The sequence below is a fragment of the Marmota marmota genome, unplaced genomic scaffold, assembly GCF_001458135.2.
Source record: "Marmota marmota marmota unplaced genomic scaffold, marMar, whole genome shotgun sequence".
In the NCBI taxonomy this organism is placed as follows: Eukaryota; Metazoa; Chordata; class Mammalia; order Rodentia; family Sciuridae; genus Marmota; species Marmota marmota.
In genome coordinates, this window is record NW_026000021.1 from 984,466 (window position 1) to 1,008,374 (window position 23,909).

Consider the following 23,909-nt stretch of genomic DNA (forward strand, 5'->3'; position numbering starts at 1 on the left):
GAAACTCAGAACAACAGACCCGACCCCCCCCAGCCCGCCCCACACACACACAGCCCTCCTCCAGCAGCCACAGGCCTAATGAGAGGCTCCTACACTGAGTTTTTATTCCTTATCACTTAAGGACCCTAATGCAGTCTGTAGACATTAGTACGTGAAGCCTCTGGGGGCTGGCAGGGGCATCTCACGCACTCTGTTGGCCTCTGAAGGCCCTACTCTCTTGGCTTCGTCAAAACATGCCTCCTGGTCCGGGAGCCCTCTGTGATCTTTGGGTTCAGAGATGACTTTTTGGTGGCTGATCATTCTAACCGGGGGAGGCAGGGCCGTAGGGGAGACTCAACAGAAAACAGCTGTTTATCAATAGAGAGCAAACCAGTTTTAGACTGAATCAGTGATGGGTGGCATGGGACTAGGGGACAGATGTTCTGTGACCCTGGCTGTGGTCTGGCCTCTTGTGCTTTGGGGCAGCAGTGTTTTAGAGTGGTAACTTTAATGGAAAAGTCCCTCTTAGCTGTTCTGAAACATGATACAGTAGTCCCCTCTTATCCTCAGGGATACTTATAGGACATCCCAACCCCCAGTGGATGCCTGAAACCTCGGATGGTATGGACTCTATATGAACATTCTTTCATATGCATACATTCCTGTGATAAGGTTTAATTAATAAATTAGGCACAGGAAGAGATGGACAGAAATAAAAACAGAATAATTATAACAACATACTGTAAAAAAATGTGTGGTCTCTATTAAAAGTCAAGACAAGTATTCATATTTTCAGACTGCAGTTAACCATGGAGAACTGAAAATAAGGACCATGAAACCGTGGATAAGAGGAGACTACTGTACCCCATGAGGGGGAACCAGGAGCCACTGTGATTTTCAGGGTGCTGGGAAGGAAGGCAGTTTCTCTGCCTCTCAACGGAGGACGTGTGAAGGTGCCCCGTTATTTTTCCACAGAGCCAACTTAATGAACACAGTCCTTCAGCCTTGAAGGCAGGTCCAAGAAGAGGCTCAGCCATGATACTCAGTAAGCAGGTGTGTGTCCCCTTCCTACCGACTGATCTGTAAAGGGTCTACTCTAAGCCTTCCAGGGAGACATTCAGAGTAACAATGAAAAGGTGAGAAGGCACAGTGGTTTAAAGAACGGTCACCACCTACTTAATGGAGAGAAAGCAATTACAGTTGCTTGGAAGACAGTTCATTAATGGCTCCACAAAGAAGTGCCTTCACACCCTCACAGGAGGATCCATTTGCAGGCTCCTGGTGACTCCCAACTTTCAAGGGGAAAAAAAATCTCCCTGGCTCAGTGAGAACCAGGTGCAGCAGCTTCAGCCCCAAAGCAACCCCCACCCCACCGCCAAATGGGTGGACCTTAATTTGGCTCCCACCCTTCCCACCACTGACCAGGGGAGAAGAGAAGGGACCACAACCCCTGCCCACTGACATCTCGTCATCTCCAGGCGCCCTTAGGTTGCAGGTAGAGCCGTTGTCTCCCTGCCACTTATGAGTCTCAGCTCCGCATGAGCCTTGGGAGAGCTGAAGGGGGACTAGGGTGGAGGATAAAGGCCGGTACTCACCAAGGCCAAAGCCTCTTCTGTACAAAAAGTGGGTATATCTCCGCAAAGGTCACAATAGCATGATCTTGCTATTTAACATCTGGCACTTGCTTTTAGCTACAAGTTGAAATCTCAGGGACCCAATTTTTTTTTTTTTAAGCTAAGTAAATATAATGGGAAGTCCTGTTATATATGTAAAATACACGTACATCTATGACGCGCACACGTGCGTCATTCTGAATATTACTGCACACAGTTGCATCCCAGGAATTCCAACCTCAAACCACCGCTTTGTGCGTGGACACTCCACATTGCTCCATCCAGAAAAGAAAACCCGAACAGGGCTCAGGCTGCCGACCCGCCCGCACCTCTGGAGCTGAAGCAGGCACCTCACACGTGGCTCGTCTTCTCCACCAGGATGTGGTCTGTGGGTAGCACAAACTTGATGGCGCCATCCTTCTCCCAGCCCCTGCGGATCTTGGCAAGTCTTCGGCTGAAACAGGGGAGGAGGAAGAGGCCTTTGGCCAGGATGATGACGCAGGGGACCAGCAGCGTGAGTGTGAAGGTGGGCGGCAGGTAGAACTTGTAGCGGTTCTCCTCGAAGGCGCGGGTCCAGCCGTAGGTGAGTGTGTGCAGCGTGGTCAGCACCAGGGCCACGAAGCCCAGCGTGGACTGCGGGAGCAAAAGGCAGGAATGAGGGCCTGCGGAGGACCCTGTGCTCCTGCCAGCCTGGTCCCCGGGGAGGGGCTGTAGAACTCAAGGCTGTGGTTTCCAGTCCCAGCCCAACCACTCAGCACATCTAAACTCTCTGACATGTCACTAGCAGAAAAATAAGACTTCTGTGTTGAAGGGATATAAGGGTTGATTAATGCAGATTCAATAAGATAACAATGATCCCCCCCCCCAACTGTTACCTGTGCTTCTGACAGCTGCCAGACAATTTTAGATGGAATTATGTTCAAAGGAACTGAAAAACATTTTAGTAGTTTTGTGTATATTTTAATGAAGAGTAATAAGTGTCCGCCAGCATACTGAAATCATAATTTCACAACTAGTTGGCTTAAGTTAAGGCTGGATAAAAAAATGAAATTGATTTTGAGTTGGCTTAAAGAGAAACACAAAGTAAATAATTTATAGATGGTATGTGGATGTGGCACCAACAGTTAAGGGGGTTCCTAGGGACCTGTGGTCTGAAGGTGACCTGGCACTATACAGAAAGCCTCAAACACCAGACAGATGCACTCAGTGCAGGCTGGTCTTTCACCTCCTGCCATGCTGAGTTATCAGCACCCCAGGTGGAACCCCCTAACCTTTCCCTTGGCCTGCTAAGAGCTGAACCCTAGTTTTTCTATGCAGGTGAGCTGCTCCAATTTGGGAATTTTGCAGTGTAATGATGCTTAGCTGACTGAGTTGGAATCCTTTAATGCAGCCGAAACCCACACCAAAATGGTCTTACCACAGGGAGGTAAGACCATTCCAGCTCCAATTGGAAATGGCCTTCTTATATCAGGGCTCCACCCCTTGAGCCACAGGTGGGCTTTTGTGGGTCACTGCCAGGTGCAACACATGCCCAGGAAGGGCTGATTCCTATAACTTCGGCCTCTTTTGCATGCCAGCATTCCTTGGACCACACAGGGAAGGTGCAGATTCTTCCCAGGTGCTAGTTCCCACAGACACTGACCCAGTTCCAATGGGAGGTCCTGCCTGCCCCTGCTTTCTGTGGAGGCACCAGAGTTGCAGAGATGGCTGGAAAGTGTCTTTTATCCCTGAGCTGACCAGTCTGAAACTGGTTTCAAACTTCCGCTGCACATTAAAATCACCCGGAGATTTGGGGGTGAGGTGGGGGGGATATTAGTGCCCGAGCTCCGCGCCCCCCCCGCCGGGAATTTAGATTAAATTGGTTTGGGGCAAGGCTCAGGCATCTGTTGTTTTTCAGAGTTCAGCAGATGATGCTAATGTGCAGCCAGGACTAAAGCACTAATTCTGGAAACTCACATCACCCACATCTTTCTAACTTGAGGTTGAAAAGTCCACATGGGTCCCTGTGCCCAGAAAGTCTGACAGGGGAGGACTTGGACCTATCTGTTCCTTAGACAAAGACCCCCCTGAGGGCCTTTCAGTGCCTGTGTGCTGTGTTGTGCTTTCCTCTAGATGGCGCAGCAACAAGAAGCTGCCCAGGCCTAGCATTAGCATCTCCCTTGGGTGACATACCCTATACTCCAGAGCCTGACACATATGGGCCACCATCCCCAATCTCTAATCTGGAGAGGGAGGGATGAGGTCTTGCACTGGGACAGCAGCCCCCAAGCCCACCAGAGGCAGCCAGCTCCTCCTGTTCATACATTCTCATGGTGTGTCATCCCAAGTCCCAGGATGCAGGTACCAGGAAGCACTAGCCTCGGGCAAAGAGTTCATAGCAAGGGACAAGAGCCAAAGGTCAGCCAATAACGAAGGGCCTCTTGACTTCCCAATCCTGGTGGAAAGCCCAGATGATTCCAGCGAGTTTCTGTCCCTAAAACTTTCTCTCCTTGGGAGCAATTTAATAATCCCAGAATGGCCAAAGGAAACCCAACAAAGGGGAGGGATTGTCACAGGGCAATTAATAACCCCCCAAGCCAGGGCCATTTTTATTTTGTGGAAGCTTGTTAGTAAAAAAGAAACAGCCAGGTCCTCGGTGGCTCCTGCTGGTGCTCAATTACTGCAGCATGAAGGGGCTCTGGACAATCGCTCATCAAGCGGGGGTCAGGCTGTTCTCTGTCATTATTTCAGGCGAGTGGCTGGAGTGAACAAGGTCACAGGAAGCTCCTCAAACTCTGGGGCAGAACTGAGGTGCTAAGAGCTGAACCCTAGTTTTTCTATGCAGGTGAGCTGCTCCAACCTGGGAATTTTGCAGTCTAATGATGTTTAGCTGACTGAATTGGAATCCTTTAATGCAGCCGAAACCCACACCAAAATAACGAAACCGCCCAAAGAAACACAGCCCCAAATTAAAACTTTGAAAACAGCCTTGGAAACAAAAGGACAAATGAAAATATGAGTTGCACTATCCCAATGGCTTTTAGATAAACACAATATTATAGACCCAGGGGTCAGCCCATTGAGACCACAGGTGGTTTTGAAGCCCTGGCAGCTGTGTGAAGGTGCATGGGAGTGGGGGAAATAGAATCTGGGTAGTGCCTCACTGGCCATACTAACTTGACAAGATTTGGTTTGCAACTTTGCTAAAAAAAAAAATCATTCATTTAGCCAGCCACACATGGCGGTGCATGCCTATAATCCTAGCAACTCAGGAAACTGAGGCAGGAAGATCACAAATTGAAGGTCAGTCTAGGCAACTTAGCAACTCTGCCTCAAAATATAAAATAAAAAGAGCTGGGGGTGTAGCCCAGTGGTAGAGTGTCCCTGGGTTCAAATTCCAGTAACCCTCCAAAAAAATCATCCAGTTATTATGGAGTGCATGGGTCCTTAGTTGACATGTACTGGGCTCACATATTCCCAATGACCACATGAGTGAACTCAGGCACCACACCAGGGAGCAGAATCTCCAAGAGTCTGAGAAACTTGTCTGATGGTGCAGGGCAGGGGAGGGTCTTGGCACTGACCCCAGATCAGTGTTTCCACCTCCTGTGTTCCAACCACCAGGGGGCGCCACACACTGCAGCACATGCACCTAGGGGTCACCCAGACTTCCAAGTCATCCCTCAGTATGAGTTCACAGGTCAGGGGCAAGTTTGGGCATCCCTATTCTCCAGGAGTGCTCTGTGTCTTCAAACCTTTCTAATGGTGGCTTGCCAGTAAGAAAGGCATTTTACATCACTGCACAGGAGACAACATGTATGTAGTTCCTGAGTCAATATAGCTGAAAACATCATTCCTTACACCATGCAAGCCCTCAATGTTTCCTTTGTCATTTTATTCTATTTCATTTAGAAAATGCAGGGGGCAACCCACTGAATGGATTGCATGACCCACTCAAAATGTCTACCATGGTTGGCAAACTCCGACTTGAACTGCTTGGATACCCAGGGTTGAAGCCTCTTGGCCTCTCTCTTGCTACCTCCAATCGGGAGTGAATGGTCAGGAGAACCATGGTGGTGCACGACTGTAGTCCTTGCTCAGGGGCTCAGGTGGTGGGACATGATCTGCTCAGAGTGGGGATACAGGCGGTGGAGCTGGAAGCCAGGCTTCCTGGGTCCAGGGCATCTTGCATGTCAGCTTTCTTGGGAGACAGAGCGCCTGGGTTTTGTGGACAGAGTGAGGGTATTTTGTTTCCACAAACAAAATCCTGCCTTCCTACCCATATGACCCCCATCCCCAGCTCCTGCAGTGGCAGAAGGACTTTCATATTTTTATTTTGACTCTTCAATATGTAAAGCAGGGTGCAGCTACTGGGGTCTCAGTCAGCTTTTGCTAACAAAATCAAATCCATAGGCTTTCTCTAGCAGCCAGAGCCAGGGCATGTAATCTGTGGCTGCTTAAGGGAGCCACTTTCTGGTGAGAGAAGCAACCTGTGGTCTGTTTTAATTGTGGACAAGCCATGTACCCAGGATACTCTAGGCGGGAACAGGCAAATCCTAGATTTGAGTGTGAGACACACGGGGATTAGTGGCAGATCAGTCAAATTCCCTTCCCTCCGCCCTCTTGGCTAGCATGTGTCAGCCTGAGCACTCCTCCAGGACTTGTGAGACGAGCAGAGCCCTGGAGATTCACAGACAACGCTTTACAAAACAACTACAACCGTTTTGTTCTAAGGTACTCTAAGGATCCCCAGTCACAAATAATTAATCGCAATTACATAAAAGCAACACACTGTCACTGTCCCTGAGTCCTCACTGCTCAGGGAAGATACTCAACAGATTTTTTTTGCTGACAGTGGGGGTGGATAACATTGCTGTTGTCTGCCCTGATACCATACAAAGGCAGGATCCAGCATTAGTCAGCGCCCATCCATGGAGGGGATAGGCTAATCCACCAACACTGACCATGTGCTCTGTGTGGGGAATGGTGGGAGATGCCCGAGGAATGTCAGAAGGGTCCCCATCTCAGTTGTCTCCATTATCATTGGAACAAGGCTCTGCCTGCCTGCTCCCTACCTCATCCTAGTGTGATGTCCCGCATACAGCAAGTGCTCAATCCATGTACAAAAACCCTTCTGCCTCTGGCAGCATTTCCCAGAGCATGTTCTGAAGGGGGCTGATAGCTTTGAGAGCTGTCACCTGAAAAACAGGGCAGGGGTGGCGCTAAACGTCACATCAGTCTAGTTAACAGGTTGTGTATGGTACACATGGTTGGAATCTTTGATGTGCCAAAGAGTGCTATGAGTCTCTTAGGGGGAAGCATTTCTCAAATTTATTGGATGACAGATCTTCTTCTTCTTTTTTTCTTTTTCTGGTGGTGCTGGGGGTATGTGTGCGAGGCAAGCACGCTACCACTGAGCAATACCCCACCCCTAAGACCTCCTTTTCTCTGGATTTTCCCAGGAATGGTGTCCTTTGGAGATGCCGTGACTCATCCCTTACGTACAGTGACCCCAAAGCTCACCTCCCCACCTGCCCTGCATGCATCCAAGGCTTAAAAGGAACCAGAGTGCCAGGTTGGGGCATGGGGGCGGTGTGGTAGGCGGCTTCAGTGATTCACATCTAGACCTGCAAAATGTCCCATGACTATAGGGCACAGAATTTTTGTTTGGACAGTTCAAGAACTGCAGAAGCTGAGAATGCTCGATCTGGGATTCTGTGTGCTGTTCTCAAAATTTTTTTGCATTCCTCCACTTGGCTTCCCCTGATGTCTAAAGGTGAGCTTGTCTTTGGCAGTCCTATTGTCAGGAGGCCAGGAGGGTCCCCAGGGTAGGAAGGCTCTGGCATCTGACTGGGTGGAAGGAAGGTTCTTGCTGGGGACAGGTGGGCGGGGCTGCTGAGGCTCCCTGGTAGAGAAATCACTACTTTACCTGTACAAAGCTGAACTCCCTCCAGTTGAGCGAGTTCGCGATGGACGGCAGAGAGGTGACGGCCAGCAGGGACAGCGTGCCGAGGGCCAGCACTCCCAGGGAGACGTATATCTCCATTCGCCAGACTTCCTCCTCCACCCAGAGGTGGCTCTTGTTGGCTACCTGACATGGACGGAAGGAAAACCATGAACACAGAGGCAAAGGCTGGTGCCCTGGGAAGTGTGGGAATGTGTGCTAAAGAACAGGAGCTGCTACCGCCCCTACCCCCACCTGACACCCACCAAGTGCCCGATTGTGTTCTAAGTGCTTCTCAGGCATTCGCACAATCATGCCCTGAGATGGAGATCACTATTAACCCATTCTACAGATGGAGGCACAGAGGTCAAGTCACTTTCCCCAGGTCACCGGTTGCCAGAGTCTTACACATATCTGTCTGGGAGCAGCCAACCAGCCAAGAGCAAGGAGCCAGAGAGATCAACAAGAAAGACACTTTGAGCAAAACTGTATCATACGGATTTTCAATCCCTACATCACAGGACAGCAAGAGGGGCTCTTCCAGCATCCCCTCAGCCAGGTGGGCTGGCACCTCTGCAGGCTGCCTCCTCTCTCAGCCTATCTCCCGCTGGACCCTTGTTCTCCCTGGTCCCCACAGTCTGCCTCTGGCTCACCCCTCAGGACACACAGACACACAGAGTTATTGACCCCCCAACATTTCCTGACTCAAGTCCCCAAGTCCCCATCTTCCCACCTACTCATTCATTTCTGCCTGAGGCACATAACTTTGGTCCAACTGTTGCCAGGCAACAGAGACTGAAATCCATTTGCCAAACCATTTAGCAACCACTTAGGAAGTACCTACTATGTGCTGAGCCCTGGGCTGCAGACAGCAGGGACACCTGCTTTCACAGAGCTCTATGATCCTTACTAAGCTCCAGGGATTCATACACGGGAGACTCTCTGCAAACCTGAAGATTCCCCCTCCTCTGCCCACGTGGACCATCCCTGCAGATGAGCCCACTCCTAGCCTGGTGACAACCAGAGACAGAGCATACTCAAGAGGAAGACCTTGTGTCAAGGTCCTTCCATTAGGGATCATCATCTCCCAACCCGCCCAGGTAGCCGAGTTCCTGGAAGTCAGTGTGTTTTCTGAGAAGCCCCAAGAGATGCTCGTTACTTTTATCTCCCAGCAGAACAAGCAGCAGTAAGTGTGACAGAAAATGTGACTCTTCTTCAGTAGGCTGGTCCCTGCCTCTTAAAACAGAATGACTCACATAGGTTTATTTTTTGAGAAACTACTTCAACTACGAAAAAAAAAAAAAAAAAGAAAGAAAAAATAATGTAAGCCTAGTTACCAGATAAAATATTAAAAATGAATCCAGGGGCTCAGTTAAAACAGCTGAAAGGCTTATTGAGGGGAAGTTTAAAGAAACTGAGAAAAAAAATTATGGGCTCTATGTTATTTAAGGATATTAGGGGGAGACGGCTCATGTTGGAGGTATTGCTTTTTCTTGCTTTCTGCTTCTTCTTCCCCCCCCCTCCACCCCGTGCTGTTGGGATGGAACCCAGGGCTTCGCACATGCTAGGCAAGCACTCCACCACTGAGCTGCACCCCCATGTCTTTAAGCCATGAAAGGACCTGGAGACCCTGCTTCTTGTCCTGACCACTAGTCGTGACTCTGAAAAACTGTCTTGGGCCTCAATTTCTCTACCTGAGAGACACGGATGAGGTCATGTCTGAAACTATGGATTTCCTCATGTGTCAGAAACCGCTAGGGCAGCATTAGCTAGTAGGTTGCAGCTAGGACCACACGAAGGGCACAGGTCCCCTCCACAGCAGTGCCCAAGGGGACTGAGTCACTCCTGGCAGTGTTAACCATGCTCCCAAATAAGTCATCTCCACGTGGCAAGCTGTTTGTTCGTCAACTCCACTTCATTAGTCACTCCTTCCTGTGTCTTGGTAAGACCAAGCAGTTAATGTCATAAGTCAGGGTTTGGAGGATTGCACACATATACCACGCCGGCTTGCAAAATGTCTTGTTATTTTCCTTTGGATGTTTCCATTCTGTGGCGATGCTGGCAAGGGAGAGGTGGGGCAAGGGAGCAGTGGATGGCCAAGGACCTGCGTCTTGGTCACCCTGACAGCCTGTGAAATACATATGTGACCTCCAAGGTCCCAGTGCTGCCCAGGCCTGATGGCTCTCTGCTCCCCTAGGAATCCTCCTACAAAGGACTATAGACCTGCAACTGGGACCTCCGTGTGGGCTCTTGGTAGTCAGAAGAGGCGACTACAGAGGGGTATTTTTACTGCTATGGTTACTATGAGGGTACCAAGGAGAGCGGTCACCAGCCAGAGAGGGACTCAGTCGTGGGATTTTCTTTCTCTTCTGGGTGTGGATTGGATGCTGTAGGATGCAGGGGCAGGAGGCCCAGTGAGGCTGCAGCGGTGTCCCTTCTCCAAGGCCCCGTGGTGGGCGGTGGTGGGGAGAGGGTGATGCCCACGGCCTGAGGAGGCTCCACATCAGAGGAGGAGTAGGGAGGGAAAGGGGCAGCCAGGGCAGTGGAGTCGAAGCATCACAGCTCCACAGATCTGGACTCAGATGCCAACTCTGTCTTGGGGACAGTCATGAGACCGTGGGCAGTGCCTTCCTTGCTAGGAGCACCACTGTGTCTCTGGCTGTCACCCAAGGACTAAGTGGATGGTGTGTGTGAAATGAGTAGCATGTGACTGGTACGTAGGAGATGCTGGATATAACAAATGGCTGGGGCTCTGGTTCTTTAGTGGCAGTTGAGCAATTAAATGAGCACTTAGCCAGGCGCGGTGACACACACCTGTAATCCCAGCAGATCTGGAGGCTCAGGAGGGAGGGAGGATCAAAAGTTCAAAGCCAGACTCAGCAACTTAGCAAGATTCTGTCTCTAAATAAAATACAGAAAAAAAAAAAAGAAAAAAAAAGAAAAAAGAAAAAAGGCTGGGGATGTTGCTCAGTGGTTAGCACCCTGGGTTCAATCCCCAGTACCAAAAAAAAAAAAAGAATTCTGTCCGAGCTCTACGTGCTCCTCTTAGGAGATGGCTGGCATTGGCTTTGTGGCCATTTTCATTTTCAGGGTCACTCAGTGAATGTGCATGGGGACTCTGTTAGGAATCTTGGCCCTCCAGGTGTGGAAGGTGATGAATTGTATGATGAATTGTTTTAGAAAAATAACAAAATAACAGAAGAATGTACCAAACACAGCAGGTGGGTATGGGGAAACAGGGGGAAAAGCTGGGAGAGCTTAAAAGAGGTAGGGTTTTGAAGGAGGAATAGGAGTTTGCCAGACTGTGAAGGTGTCCCAGGGCAGGTATTCTAGGTCAAGGGAGATGAGTTCTGCCATTTAGAGGACAATACAGGGCCCAAGTGTGATGTGTCACAGAAGTGGGGTAGAATAGGCTGGAGAGGGGGTGTGGCTCCACTGTGAACAGTCTACCCTTATCCCAAAGACATGGGGAGTCACCTTGCAGCAGTGATGTGGCCAGAGGAGAGGTTTAGACTGTTCTCTGATACTCATATGCAGATCAGATTTGGAGCAAGGGGCCTAGGGAAACAGTGGGCGGGTTGAACACTGATCTTGATTTTTTATTTTGATTTTGAAATGTATCTCTAGAGAACAGCACAAGCAAATCAGAAAGCACTCTTCAAATATTAGTCGATGCTGCTCATAATATGGTCAACACACATGGTCTCAAAGGTCTGCTCGACACCTGGGATCTGTGCTTCCAAATCTGCAGACTAAGGGGCTTCCAGGAAACCCAGAAGGAGTTTCTCGCGCCCAGGCTAATGTGTTCCTTCACCTAAAGAGCACAGTGGGCCCTGGGGTGCAGAGCAGCACTAGTGAGGTGCTATGGGGAGGCGGCCGATGGCAGGCAGGGGAAGCTACACTTGAGGCACGTGCCACCAGGGAGGCCTGCTCTGGGGGACTGGATGCATAACAGGCTCAGGTGCCCACGTGCAGGACCCGGAGCATTCAACAGGTTTAATTAAGCACCTCCAGGTTAAGCGACTCCCTGCTCTGGGCTGCTTCATGTGGACCCCAGCAGCCTTCTGACCACGCCCCCAGACACATCTGCCCTCTGACCACGCCCCCAGACAATCTGCCCTCTGACCACGCCCCCAGACACAGCTGCCCTCTGACCACGCCCCCAGACACAGCTGCCCTCTGACCACGCCCCCAGACATAGCTGCCCTCTGACCACGCCCCCAGACATAGCCCCTTAGTCCGGTTCTACCTTGAGAACTTTGTGGAACAAGTTGAAGCCCCTTTGCATGGCTAGCCTTTGATGCCATCCCATCCTGCAGAGTGATGGTTGCCTGGCAACCTCCACAGAGCCTGCAGCCCTAGATGGCTTTGGAATATCGGGAAAATTACCTTGTCTGTGCCCCTCTGTGCCCTGGTATTGGCATCAAAACAAAATTGGTTAACATGACATCAAGGAGAGCCTTGGCCAGGTAGAGCATTTAGAGAAAGGCATAGGGCACTGTGGTCACAACGGTAATCCCAATTTAGGAGGTGGAGGCAGGGGGATTGCAAGTTCAAGGCCAGCCTTGTCAAGGCCCTGTATCAAAATTTTTAAAAAAGGGGTGGTGGTGGTACTGGGGAGAAAAAAAAAAAAAGAGGAATTTAGAGAAAGGCCTGAAACACCTGCTACTCAGAGGAGAGGGCTTCCCGTTCCCCAAACACAGGGCTCAGGTTCTTCCACTCTCAGGGTCTGCCCCATCCTGGGCAGCACAGTCCTCCCAAGAGCCCCACAGAACCTCCTGTGGAGAGGAACAGCTCTTTAGAAGTAAGAAAGTATCTGCCCGCTGGTGCCATGGCTCACACCTGTAATCCCAGCTACGCGGATGGCTGAAGCAGCAAGTTCAAGGCCAGACTGGGCCACTTAGAGACCCTGTCTCAACATACAAAATAAAAAGGACTGGGGCTGTAGCTGAGTGGTAGAACACCCCTGGGGTTCAATCCCCAGTATCAAGGGGAAAAAAAAATCTAAGAGCATCAACATTAGGGTAGGAGAGACCTTGATCTACACACCACCACACAGGGCAAAAGAGGGCCTGGGATTTGCTCAAAGTTAAGACACTGGAGGGTAAGAATCCAGGGCTTGGCCTTCAGGCCTGCACGCGACACCTGCTAAGGTCAATCTTACTTTTTTCTGTAGCCCCCTCCTCCCCAGGGCCTAGCAGAGTAGGTGCTCAGTGAATGAGTGGAGAAATGAATGACCCAGTTCTGAGATCATATACTCTACTGCTAATTTGGCTGTTTTCCCAGGAAAAAGCACCATGGGTACAGCGTTGATCTGGAGTAGAATGGCTAAGTCTGAATCTTAGCTCTGCTCCTTATTGGCTTTGTGACTTTAGTCCAGTTACTTAACCTCTCTGTGCTTGAGTTTTCCTCATCTATAAAATAAGGTTAGTACAGTACTTGCCTTACAGAGATAAGACAGGGATTAAATGAATTCACAGTGGGTATGTCTGTAACACTCTTAGAATGGTACCCGGAACACAACAAGCTCTTTTTTAAGGGTTCGTGACTATTATTTTTTTTTCCTTGCCTCTCATTTCTAGCAGGCCTCGCGCTTCTCTGCCTGAAGTCTGGGGTTCTTCCTCTCCCTTAGGAGAGACTGAGCCCACAGAGGCGATGGTGCCAGGTGTCTGTGGGTGGGGAAGACAAGGGCCCCTGAGAAGCTGCCAGCAAGAGAGCAGGAGCCCCGAGAGGAGCAGGGGCTGAGGTCTGTGGTTCCTTGGCAGGTGCCAGCCTCGCTTGCCTGTCCCCTGGGTCCCCATCCTTTGAGGCCATGTGCTGGGCGTGCCTGGGGAGGGTCACGGCATCCAGAGCGGGGTCAGGAGCTGCAGGCCCACCCAGGCTGGACCAGGGGTGGAGGAGAAGCATCTCACAGCACCTGGGCCAGCCCTGCCTCGAGACCCATCCTGGAGTGGGAGGGACCCTCGAACCAGCCGGCCCAGGGGTGGGGGGCCTGGAGGTGGGGTTCAGGAGCTGGAGTCGGCAGAGCAGGGCTTGAGTGCCACGGGCCTGTTTCTGGGAGTCCGGCTGCCAGCTGACACCGCCTCTGTTCCACCTGGCTCGGCCCAAAGGCCCCCCCTTTCCCAGGGCTGCTGCTGGCAAAGGAACACCATATGGCTTTTCCAAATGAATAAAAATCCCAGCCCCCCAAAATTAAAAAAAGCCACAAACCAGAAACACTTACTCCGGAAGGCCACCGCAACTTAGCTGATGGCAGCTGAATCCTTCCAGGTGCTCAGACCAAAATCCCCCGAGACATCCTTGCCCCGTAGCCGGCGACCCCAAGCCCATTCCATCTGCAATTCTGTGCGCTCCTGCTTCCCAATCCGCCTCCGGTCCCTTCCTGGCCCTGTGCCGCTCCATCCTGCTGCCACCACCTCCACTTCTAGCAGTGAAGCATCAGGCAGATCACCAGCAAGACTGAGTCACTGGACCCTGCACTGGCTCCCTGCTCCTCTCAAGCTCCAAGGGCCAAGCCCTTTCTTGACCTTCAAGGCCCTGGGATCTGGCTTCCATCTCTCAGGCCTGCACACCACCTGGCCCCTGGCTCCAGCCTCCCAGGCCTCTCAGCTGTCCCTCAAGCATGCCTGAGGGTCATGTTTCTTGTGAGCTTCCACTGAATGCACCCTGACACTCAAAGTCATGGGCAGCTGGACGTGGGCACCACCCAAGGAGCAGGAGCTGCAGGCAGCCACTGGCCCAGCAGTACCAGGTACACAGACAGTGCTGGACAGACAGTGCAGGCCAAGGGGCGGGAAAGGGAGGGTGTGGGGCTGATACCTGCTCAACAGCCAGGTTGACCAGCTCGTAGCGGGAGGAGCGCAGCAGAGGCAGGCAGAAGCTGTAGACGGCGTGCAGAGCCGCGCAGTAGAAGCTGAGCAGCCCAATCTGCTTGCGGTGCTGCAGCCAGTGGTCCAACCAGTCGGGGAAGCGGCGGTATTTGGTGCCTCGTCGCAGCTGCAGAGTGGCTGCCAGCACGCCAGGCAGGTAGACCAGGGACAAGAGCACGTAGGCCACACAGGGCAGTGTGGTGTTGACCACAGACACGGGCAGCTTGTAGAACTTGTTCTTGCCCTTTTGCACATAGGGGTGCAGCACGTCGCGGATGAAGTTGTAGGCATAGAAGCAGACAAAGAGCCCCAGGGCCAGGAGGGTGGGCACCTTCCAGCTTGGGAGGAGGCGCAAGGGCATGGCCTCTACCTCCCGGGCTGATGCCAGGGATCCCATGTCCACAGGCATGAAGCCCATGGCGTGCACCATCTCTGAGATGGTACGTTTGGCTTCTGGCTGGTCACTACAGATGGGCACCTGTGAGGAGGAAAGAAGACAATTATATGTGGTCACAGGCTATAGGAGTGGGCAGGATCTCAGTGACCACCTGGGCCAAACTCCTGTCAGCTGAGAAAAATAAGGCACAGGGGGCTCGTCCAAGTGAGTGGTCAATCAACAGTCAGCATAAGGTGGCTGACTCCCAGGCCAGGGGTCTTCTCAGGGCCCCCTGTGGCCTCCCGGGCTCAAGCCCAGCATGCACAGCAAGGTCCACCACTCAAGGAGGGAAACTGCAAGTGAGCGTCCTGCCCAGCTCAGGGATATCAATAGCCACAGGCCAAATGCCCACCTAGGTAGCTTCCCTGGTCCCCAGGAAGAATGGCTTTCATGACTGCAGCCTGCCTTGGAGTTACTCAGTGACAAGGTCCAGACACGGGCCTGAATGTGTACCCCTGGCTGCAAGCTCCATCCCTCAGTATGGAAGTGTGCCCTTTGATGATGTCCCTTGGTTCCACAGGGACCTCAGCCCACCCATGAGGCCTTTCCCATGCCAGCCCTGCCTCCCTTCTCTGCCCCTGGCCCAGCTGTTTCTTATGAGCGTCCACTGAATGCACCCTAGTGTCCTTGGATCTCCAGGCACTCCTGGGGTCACTGTGGTTCACTAACTGAGCACTTAGTCTGTGCTGCCTTTATTCACATGATCCTCGGCCTTGCCACAAGCCTGCAGGTAGGTACAACTGTCCCCATTTTTCAGATGAAGATACTGAGGCCCGAGAGCATTTTTTTTCCTTGCCTTTTTGACTTTTCAGGTTGGCCCCTCAGCCTCAAAAGCCCTCTCTGCTAATATGAGGCAGGTCCAGGTCAAAGCCCACTTCAGTCTTCTCCAGCTAGCTCGCTTGCTCCGGTCCCTCCAGACCCTGCACCCCACTCTCACCCACTGCAGGAGTTCTGCCATGCAGAGTGTACTCAGACCTACAGTCAGGCTGGCCAGTTTCTCTGGACTGTCTCACAGAGCCTGGCACCCGGCTGGACTCAGTGGTGGGCATTCTCCCACAGGTGTGGAGTCTGGCCCTCTCCCCCATGAAGGTGCAGGTGACCTTTTTGGCATTAAAACCCACCTTGTCTGGGTAGGAGCTCCTCCTGCCAAGAGATGCACACAGCTCTGACTATTCTCCAGAGATCTATTTCCCCTCACCAAACCTGCTGCTGATTGTCCTAAGAAACTTTCTCAGTTCTTAGAAGTCCTTGGCATAAACCTGATAAAGTGTGAGACCCGCCTGTCTTCTCAGGGCCTGGTATGGAAATGTGTTCTTTTTTTTCTTCCTGACTCCAGTTCTGCAGGCAAAGTCTCTCCTGTTTGGCTCCAAATACTAAAAAGTCACCACCCTTTTCTCCTCATCCCCTAGGAAACCAGTCACCATAAGAGAAAGAACATGGGTGCTCTGATTTGGATCTAGAACTCCTTCAGGGCTGGGGATGTGGCTCAAGTGGTAGCGCACTCGCCTGGCATGCATGTGGCCCGGATTCGATCCTCAGCACCACAACAAAGATGTTGTGTCCGCTGAAAAAATTAAAAAATAAATATTAAAATTCTCTCTCTCTCTCTCTTTAAAAAACAAAAAACTCCTCCAAAGGCCTGTTGAAGGCTTGGTCCCCAGCTGGTGGCACTGTTGGGAGGTGGCAGAAACTCTAGGAGGGAGTAAATAGCTGACAGTGTATCCCTGAAGGGTATATTTTGTTCCAGCCTTTCTGTCTCTTTTTGACTAGTCACCATGAAGTGAGCAGCTTTTCTCTACCATGCCTTCCTGGCCAACATATCCTGACTTACCATTGGCCCAGAGCAATGGAGCCAGTTGATTGTGAACTGAAACTTCTGACACCATCAGCCAAAATACATCTTTCCTCCTTTAAGCTGATTTATCTCAGGTATTTTGTCACAGTGACAAAAGGCTGAGCAACACAATAGGTTTCAGACCCATATGACTAGGATTCAAATCCTTCATCAGCTATATGCTTTGAAATAAGATCATCAGCATCTCTAAGCCTCAGTTTCCTGGCTGGACAATGGAATTTGGCAGTGATGTGCAAGGTTGGCTAAGACAAGGTGCATATAAAGCTTGGCATGCTGATAGCCCTCAAAGAAAATGAGCCATTTATATTTATTGTGATGATGGTTGTTATTCTCCCTGAACATACCTGCCTGTTCCCATCCCTCGGGCCAGCCTGCAGGGTCCAGGCGGAGATGACGTTGAAGGCCTTGACCACCGTGCAGGTGGGGAAGAGAGAGGCCAGGTATTCGGCGTTGGACTCACGATGCTGGAGGTGCTCCTGCTCCGTGGGATTGCTCACATCCACCAGGATCTTGCCGGCTAACTGGTCACTGAGATCACACAGCGAGGAGTAGTGCTCCCGGAACACAGCCACAAAGATGACTTCTGGGGAGCTCACCGCCTCCTCCCTCAGAGTCACCTGGGCTGAGGAGGGGAACAGCCCAGCTGTGCGCTTGGGATTACGGCTTCCCACCACCACGCTGAAGCCAGAGCCTATAAGCCGTGTGGCCAGGGAGCGGGCAAAGTCCCCACTGCCCAGAATGCCCACTTTGGGGGCCTTGCTGGGGGCCTCCGCGAGGCTGCCGTCACTGTCCACCAGGCAGCGGCTGATCAGTGGCTTGTCCATCTCTCCTGACATTTTGGTGGCTGTAAGAGAAAGCAGGAACTCCATCACTGATTGTTCCCTCCTGCCCCTGATGCCCCCTTTTGTCCACTGTGGAGGGTCACACACTCACTTAGCAGGTGTTCTCTGAGTGCTACCATGAGCTAGCATCAGGGGACATGCTGAGCAAGACCAGCTCCTGCCCTGAGGAGGGCACAGGCTCAGGAAGAGGAAGGTGATGGACTCCTGTCCCCCACCCTTTGCCTCTCCTGCAGAATTACCTCCTGGGGACAAATTAGCAGGGTGGGAATCCTGGGAAGGAGGACATGGCGCTTACACAGCCAATGCTGCGCAGTCACATACTTCTTTTCCAAAGGATTATGCTCTGGACAGTGTCACCAGCCAGGAGTGGCCACTCAACCCAGCCTCGTCATGGGTGTGTGTTGTTGTCTATGGTCACTGGCAGGGTTAACATGTTCCTGGGCAGGGCCTCCTCTTATGACTCTGGGCGTCACTGTTTGTCACTGGGTCTGGCACAGACCTGGTGCTCAATGTTTGCTGAATGAATGGATGAACACCAAAACCCTCCTCTGAGGGTCTGGGGAGACATGGGAATGAATTGGACCCTGAGATACGGTGGGTGCCCTTTGATGGTATTATGGTTTAGAGTGGTGTCCCCCAAAAGCTCATGAGATGATGCAAGAAGGTTTGGAGAAGTGATTGGGTTATAGCCTTAACCTAATCACGTGAATTGACCCCCCTGATGAGATTCACTGAGTGGTAACCGGAGGCAGGTGGGCTGTGGCCGGAGGAAGTGGTTCACTGGGGACGTGGCTCTGGGGTATATATTTTGTATCTGTCAAGTGGAGACACTCTCTGCTTTCTGATCATGATGTGAGCTGATGCTCTCTGCTACTCCTCCACCATGATGTCGGGCCTCACCTCCAGCCCCAAGGAAATGGAGCCAGCTGTCTAGGGACCGTGACCTCTAAAATCCTGAGCCCTCAAATAAAATCTTCCTCCCCTACAGTGGTGCTGGCCGGGTCATTTAGTCACAGCAGTGAAAAAGCTGACGACTAAAGCAGGTGGGAAAATGACATTTTAATTGCTACCAACTTCTAATTGAAATTGGCTCTTTCCTTCACGTATGAAGCAACGAACCACAGAGTATTGGCAGGACCTGTGTGTCACCAGGACTTATCCATGTCAAATCACAAATTCAATTGTCAAAGAGTTCTCTGAGTACTAGTTAAACTTACCTTTAATTTCAAATTACAGTAGAGTGGGGATTCAATCTGCAGAACCCCCCCACAACACACACACATTAAGGTAGATATTAAGTCTGCTACTGGCTCTTGTTCCTTATGTGAATGCATACTACATGCATGCACATAAATAAGCATGCATATTACTAAAATGCATCTCTTTCGTGGTACTGGGGACTGAATCCACACATGCTTTACCACTGAGCTATATCCCTGGCACTTTTTATTTTGAGTCAGGGTCTCACAAAGTTGCTCAGGTTGGCTTTGAACTTGCAATCCTCCTGCCTTCAGCCTCTGAAGTTACTGGGATTACAGACGTGTCCCAGTTTAAACTGGAGAAACTGAGGCTCAGAAGGATTGAGAACCTGGTTCCAGGCAGTGACTGTCCCTTGAGAGTTACAGGACACAGTTCCCATCCTGCCTCTGCCCCCTTAACCTCTCACTCTTTCAAGTGGTTTTAAAACATCACCCTTGTCTCTTATAGGACAGCAGGGACTGGCCAAGCTAAGCCCCTGTGGGTGGTTTTGTGGCAACCATGCCTGCTTCCTGACTCCAGATGGAGGGGCCACGCCCACACAGGACACACGGTACCAGGCACTCCCTGCACCCCATCTCACCAGACTCGACCTCCTGCAAAATGGGAAAGGAGACTTTCTGCCTGGTTCTCAGACGTTCCCCAGTGAGGGAGATGAGCTACCCTTTGTTAAGTGCCCATGGGCTTCCGGACCCACCCCACCTTGCAGAGTTGGAGTCACACACCATGACAGGAAGGGCTGTGCTCTAGAAGGAGCCAGACAGCCGGGCATAGGAGGCTGAGGCAGGAGGATCATGAGTTCAAAGCCAGCCTTAGCAATGACGAGGAGCTGAGCAACTCAGTGAGACCCTGTCCCTAAATAAAATACAAAATAGGGCTGGGGATGTAGCTTAGTGGCCGAGTGCCCCTGAGTTCAATCCCCAGTATCAAGGGGAAAAAAAAATCTAAGAGCATCAACATTAGGGTAGGAGAGACCTTGATCTACACACCACCACACAGGGCAAAAGAGGGCCTGGGATTTGCTCAAAGTNGAAAAAAAAAAAAAAAAAAAAAAAAAAGCCAGACTGCTGTGTTCTGATTGACTCTAGTACCTACGGAGTGACCTGGCGCCTGTCTGTGACTCAATTTCCCCAGCTGTAAAAGGGAGACAGAGAGCTCAGAACAGCACTGGGCACGTGTTAAGCACTTGGTAAAGGGCAAGTGATTACTAAGCACATACTGGTTGCCAGCAGAAGCCGAGCTCTGCACCAGCAGCAGGCAGGAGGTGGAGGAGGAGGAGGTGAAGACCCCTCCAGAACCCTGCTGGCCCCAGGAAGAGGATGAGAGCTGGTGGGAGGGGAGCCGGGGCAGCGGCTCCACAGACCAGCATCAGGGACCCTCCCAGAGAATCCAGGGTCCCTGTGGTTGGGAGGGTCGAGGCTTCCCCTGTGGCAAGGCTGGAACGGGCATCCCAGCTGCGCAGAGCCAGGGGGCAGTTCTGCCCTGAGAGGGAGGGAGGGGAGCACACAGAGGCTTCCAGACGGTGTTCCCACACTTGCTAGCATGTGGATCCCAAGCAGATCCCCTCCTGGACAGTAGCCTGTACTTGTCTTTGCTCACTTCCTCCTGTCTCCTAAGTAACTGTGCAGAATGCTCAGAGAAGTATAAAGATGGGACACAGGGGCCACTCTTGGCTGGTGCCCATCTCATCTGTGCATGTGGGGGAGGGGGGCTCGGATAAGACCATTCATCAACCACTGGACACGGGTGCTGGGTAGCTCGGAGGGGTGCAGGCCTGGCTGGGGCTCTTGTCCAGGGGACCGACACCACCTCCCAAGGGGAAGCCAAGGAAGGCTGCACACACAAGAATGTGCCACCTGATGGTGCTTGAAGAAGCCCGGATTGGCTTACTGCCTAAAAACAAATGGAGCCAACCCAAAGTTAGGGAAGGCTCTCAGACTCAGACCTTGAGTCTTACCTATGCTGTACCCCAGACCCAGCATCACAGGTGGGAAGGGATGGTATGGATCGCCCTCAAGGTCATTGCTCCAAACAATTTTGGAGCAAATTTGGTATCTGCTTCCTTTTAGGGAGTTGAAGGGCAGCCACAGCAAAGGGATGTCAGGGGTGGAGGCCAGGAACCTGGGGCTGGGCCCATCTCTGTGCCCAACTGGTACTGGGACACTAGAGTATCACCAAATTTATCTGAGAGGCTTCTCTGACACGAGCCACTGAACTAGATCCTCTCCAAGTCCCTCCCAGTCCTGGCAGTCTAGCAATCCACTTAAAAGTCCCTGACAGCTGGGCATGGACCTGGAATCTCAGCTACTCCAGAGGCTGAGGTAGGAGGATTGCAGGCTCGAGGCCAGCCTCAACAACTTAGCGAAAGCCTCAGCAATTTACAGAGACCCTGTCTCAAAATAAAAAATAAAAACGGTTGGGGTGTAGAGGTAAAAGCACCCCGGCGTTCCATCCCTATTACCACTCCCCTCCCGCCTACACAAACATGACACACCTCTAAAGCACTTCTTGCCAGGACATCAGTCCTTGGGACAGGAAAATGCTGGGTGGACAGGTCACTCTGTGAGACCTCCCTGCCCTGGGGCAGCATCTTCCTCTGCATTCCCAAGGCAAAGACAAAGCCATTGGAGTCAAGGGAGTTATTAGGTGGGTGGCTGAGGGTCTGGGCCAGGCTGCAGGGGTCAAGTCATGGTCACAAGGTCACTAGCTAGCTGGACACCTTTGGGCAAGTTATGCAGCCTCCCTGTGCCTTAGTTCCCTCTGTTTCAAGGCAGGGACACTGGTTTACTTCCTTAAGGGTTGTGCAAGGACAAAGGGGCTAATGTGTGGAGGAGCTCAGAGTTCTGTGTGTGTGTGTGTGTGTGTGTGTGTGTGTGTGCGCGCGCGTGCTCACACACACACGGACTTGTGTTGTCCTCCAAGTTCCTCATGGGCAGTGGTTACATCAAATTCTGCCCTCCTGGTGCCCAGCATGAAGCCTGCTGCAGGTCTGAAGACCAGTGGGGGTGGGGACAGGCTAGGTGATACAAGTCCTGGAGGCTCCAAAGGCCCGGCAGTGGTGTCTACCGGCTCTTGCTTGTGCCTGTGGCCTGAGCGTGAGGGTGGATCAACTGGTCTGGGCCCAGGCTCTCTGAGGTTCTATTTATAGGTCCAGTGAGAGAGCAGAGAGGGGATCAAATTGCAGCTGCTGGGTGGAGGCCTGAGGCCCACACAGCCCTGATCTGTGGAAAGGACATAGAGGTTGGATGTCCTGATACCTTGGTCTCTGCCTAGACTTGCCTGTTCCCTCTCACTTCTTAGCAGGGCCAAAACCTGGGCTGTGATTGTGGCTGGGAGACTCACCTGGCCCAGAGGCTGCCTGTCAGCTCCCCGTGCTCTTGGGCAGGCTACTGACTGTCGTAATGATAGCACATGGGGCCCTTCAGACCCGCGCCAGAGCAGAACTCCTTCCAAAATGCATTATGCACTTTAAGAGCAGGCAGCCAAGCCCTCACCCAGAACCCAGCAATCATCCCAAGCTGCTGGGCTTCCCCTTGATCTTTTTTTATCCTTTTTTTTTTTAAACCAAGGATTTAACCCAGGGGCCCTTAACCACTGAGCCACATCCCCAGCCCTTTTTATAGTTTATTTTGAGACACAGTCTCACTAAGTTGCTCAGGGCCTCACTAAGTTGCTGAGGCTGGCTTTGAACTTGTGATCCTTCTGCCTCAGCCTCTTGAGCCACTGGGGTTACAGTGCACCACTGTACCTGACTAATCTTTTTGTTTTTCCTTTCTTGGTGCCGGGGATGGATCCAGGGCTTTGTGCGTACTAAGCTCACACTCTACCACTGAGTAACACCCCTCGTCCCTAATGGTTTCAGAAAACATTTTTGTAGGTTCTCCACCTCCTTTCTCACTGTCAGAACTTTGCCAAAGCTGCCTGTCTGACTCTGCAAACCTTCCCCTCACCCCCACCCCCAGGACCTCCAACTTGCTACAGACAAGAAATACCCAGAGCAGACCATGAAAAAAGTGAAGATGAGCCAGGTGCAGGGATGTACACCTGCAATCCCAGCCACTCAGGAGGCAGAGACAGGAGGATCACAAATTGGAGGCCAGCCTCGAGCTTAGCAACTTAGCAAGACCCTGAGCAATCTAGCCATACCCTGTCTCAAAATAAATAAAATGGGCTGGGTATGTACCTCAGTGGTAAAGGGCTCATGGGTTCATTCCCCAGTACCAAAAAAGAAAAAAAAAAAAAAAGGAGTGAGTTGGGCATTGGGGGGTATGTACCTCTAATCCCAGCTACTTGGGAGGCTGAGGCAGGAGGATCTCAAATTTGAGGTCAGCCTAGGCAGGGCCAAGATACTGTCTCAAAATAGGAAGTAATTTTTAAAGAGAGCTAGGAGAGTAGTTCCGTCATAGAATATCCTCCTGGGTTTAATTTCTAGTACCACTAAAAAAGAAAAAAGAAAAAGTGTTCACCAATGTTCATAGTAGCATTATTTGTAATACCCAAAAAGTATAAATCACCCAAATGTTCATCAACAAATGAATGAATGGTGAAACAAAATGGCCTATCCATATAACGGAATAACATTTAACCATAAAAGGGAACTAAGTGTTAATACCTGCTCCAACATGCATGAACCTTGAAAGTATTATGCTCAGTGAAAGAAACCAGTTGCAAAGGGCCACACATTATATGATCATACTTATATGAAAAGTCTAAGGTAGGCAAATCCAGAGACGGAAAGGAGATCGGTGGTTGCTAGGGAATGTGAGGCTCACAGAAAATGGCAGCAAATGCCCACCATCTAGGGTTTATTTTTGCAGTGATGAAAATATTATAAAATTGATGGTGGCGATGGCTGCATAGTTCTGAACAGACTAAAAACCATTGACTTGCAGACTTTATAAATGGGTACATTGTATAGTATGTGCAGTAAAACTCCATAAAGTCATCATAAAAAAAAAAAAAAAGGTTTAGGAGCTGCATCTCATGATGAGTTTCTTGCTGGCAGTATCCTGAGGGGTTGCAGGGTATCACATGGTGAGTGACTTTTATAGCAAACCCTGAAAAAAGCTTTATATGCTTTGCCAGCATGTGAGAGGCCCTGGGTTCAGTTCCCAGTGCTGCAAAGAAAAAAAAAA

General features: G+C 51.2%; 1 protein-coding gene across 1 annotated transcript in view; it reads right to left on the minus strand.

The window, feature by feature from the left end:
• The window catches only part of Steap3 (STEAP3 metalloreductase), a 42,561-nt gene that overhangs the window by 637 nt on the left and 18,015 nt on the right, over positions 1 to 23,909 (minus strand). Inside the window, 5 exon segments of the mRNA XM_015501704.2 lie at positions 1 to 1,975; positions 1,977 to 2,225; positions 7,501 to 7,662; positions 14,335 to 14,862; positions 17,020 to 17,519. The exon segment at positions 1 to 1,975 is cut by the window's left edge and continues 637 nt beyond it. Of these exon segments, the coding sequence (XP_015357190.2) occupies positions 1,832 to 1,975; positions 1,977 to 2,225; positions 7,501 to 7,662; positions 14,335 to 14,862; positions 17,020 to 17,519 (1,583 nt within the window). The 3' untranslated portion in view covers positions 1 to 1,831.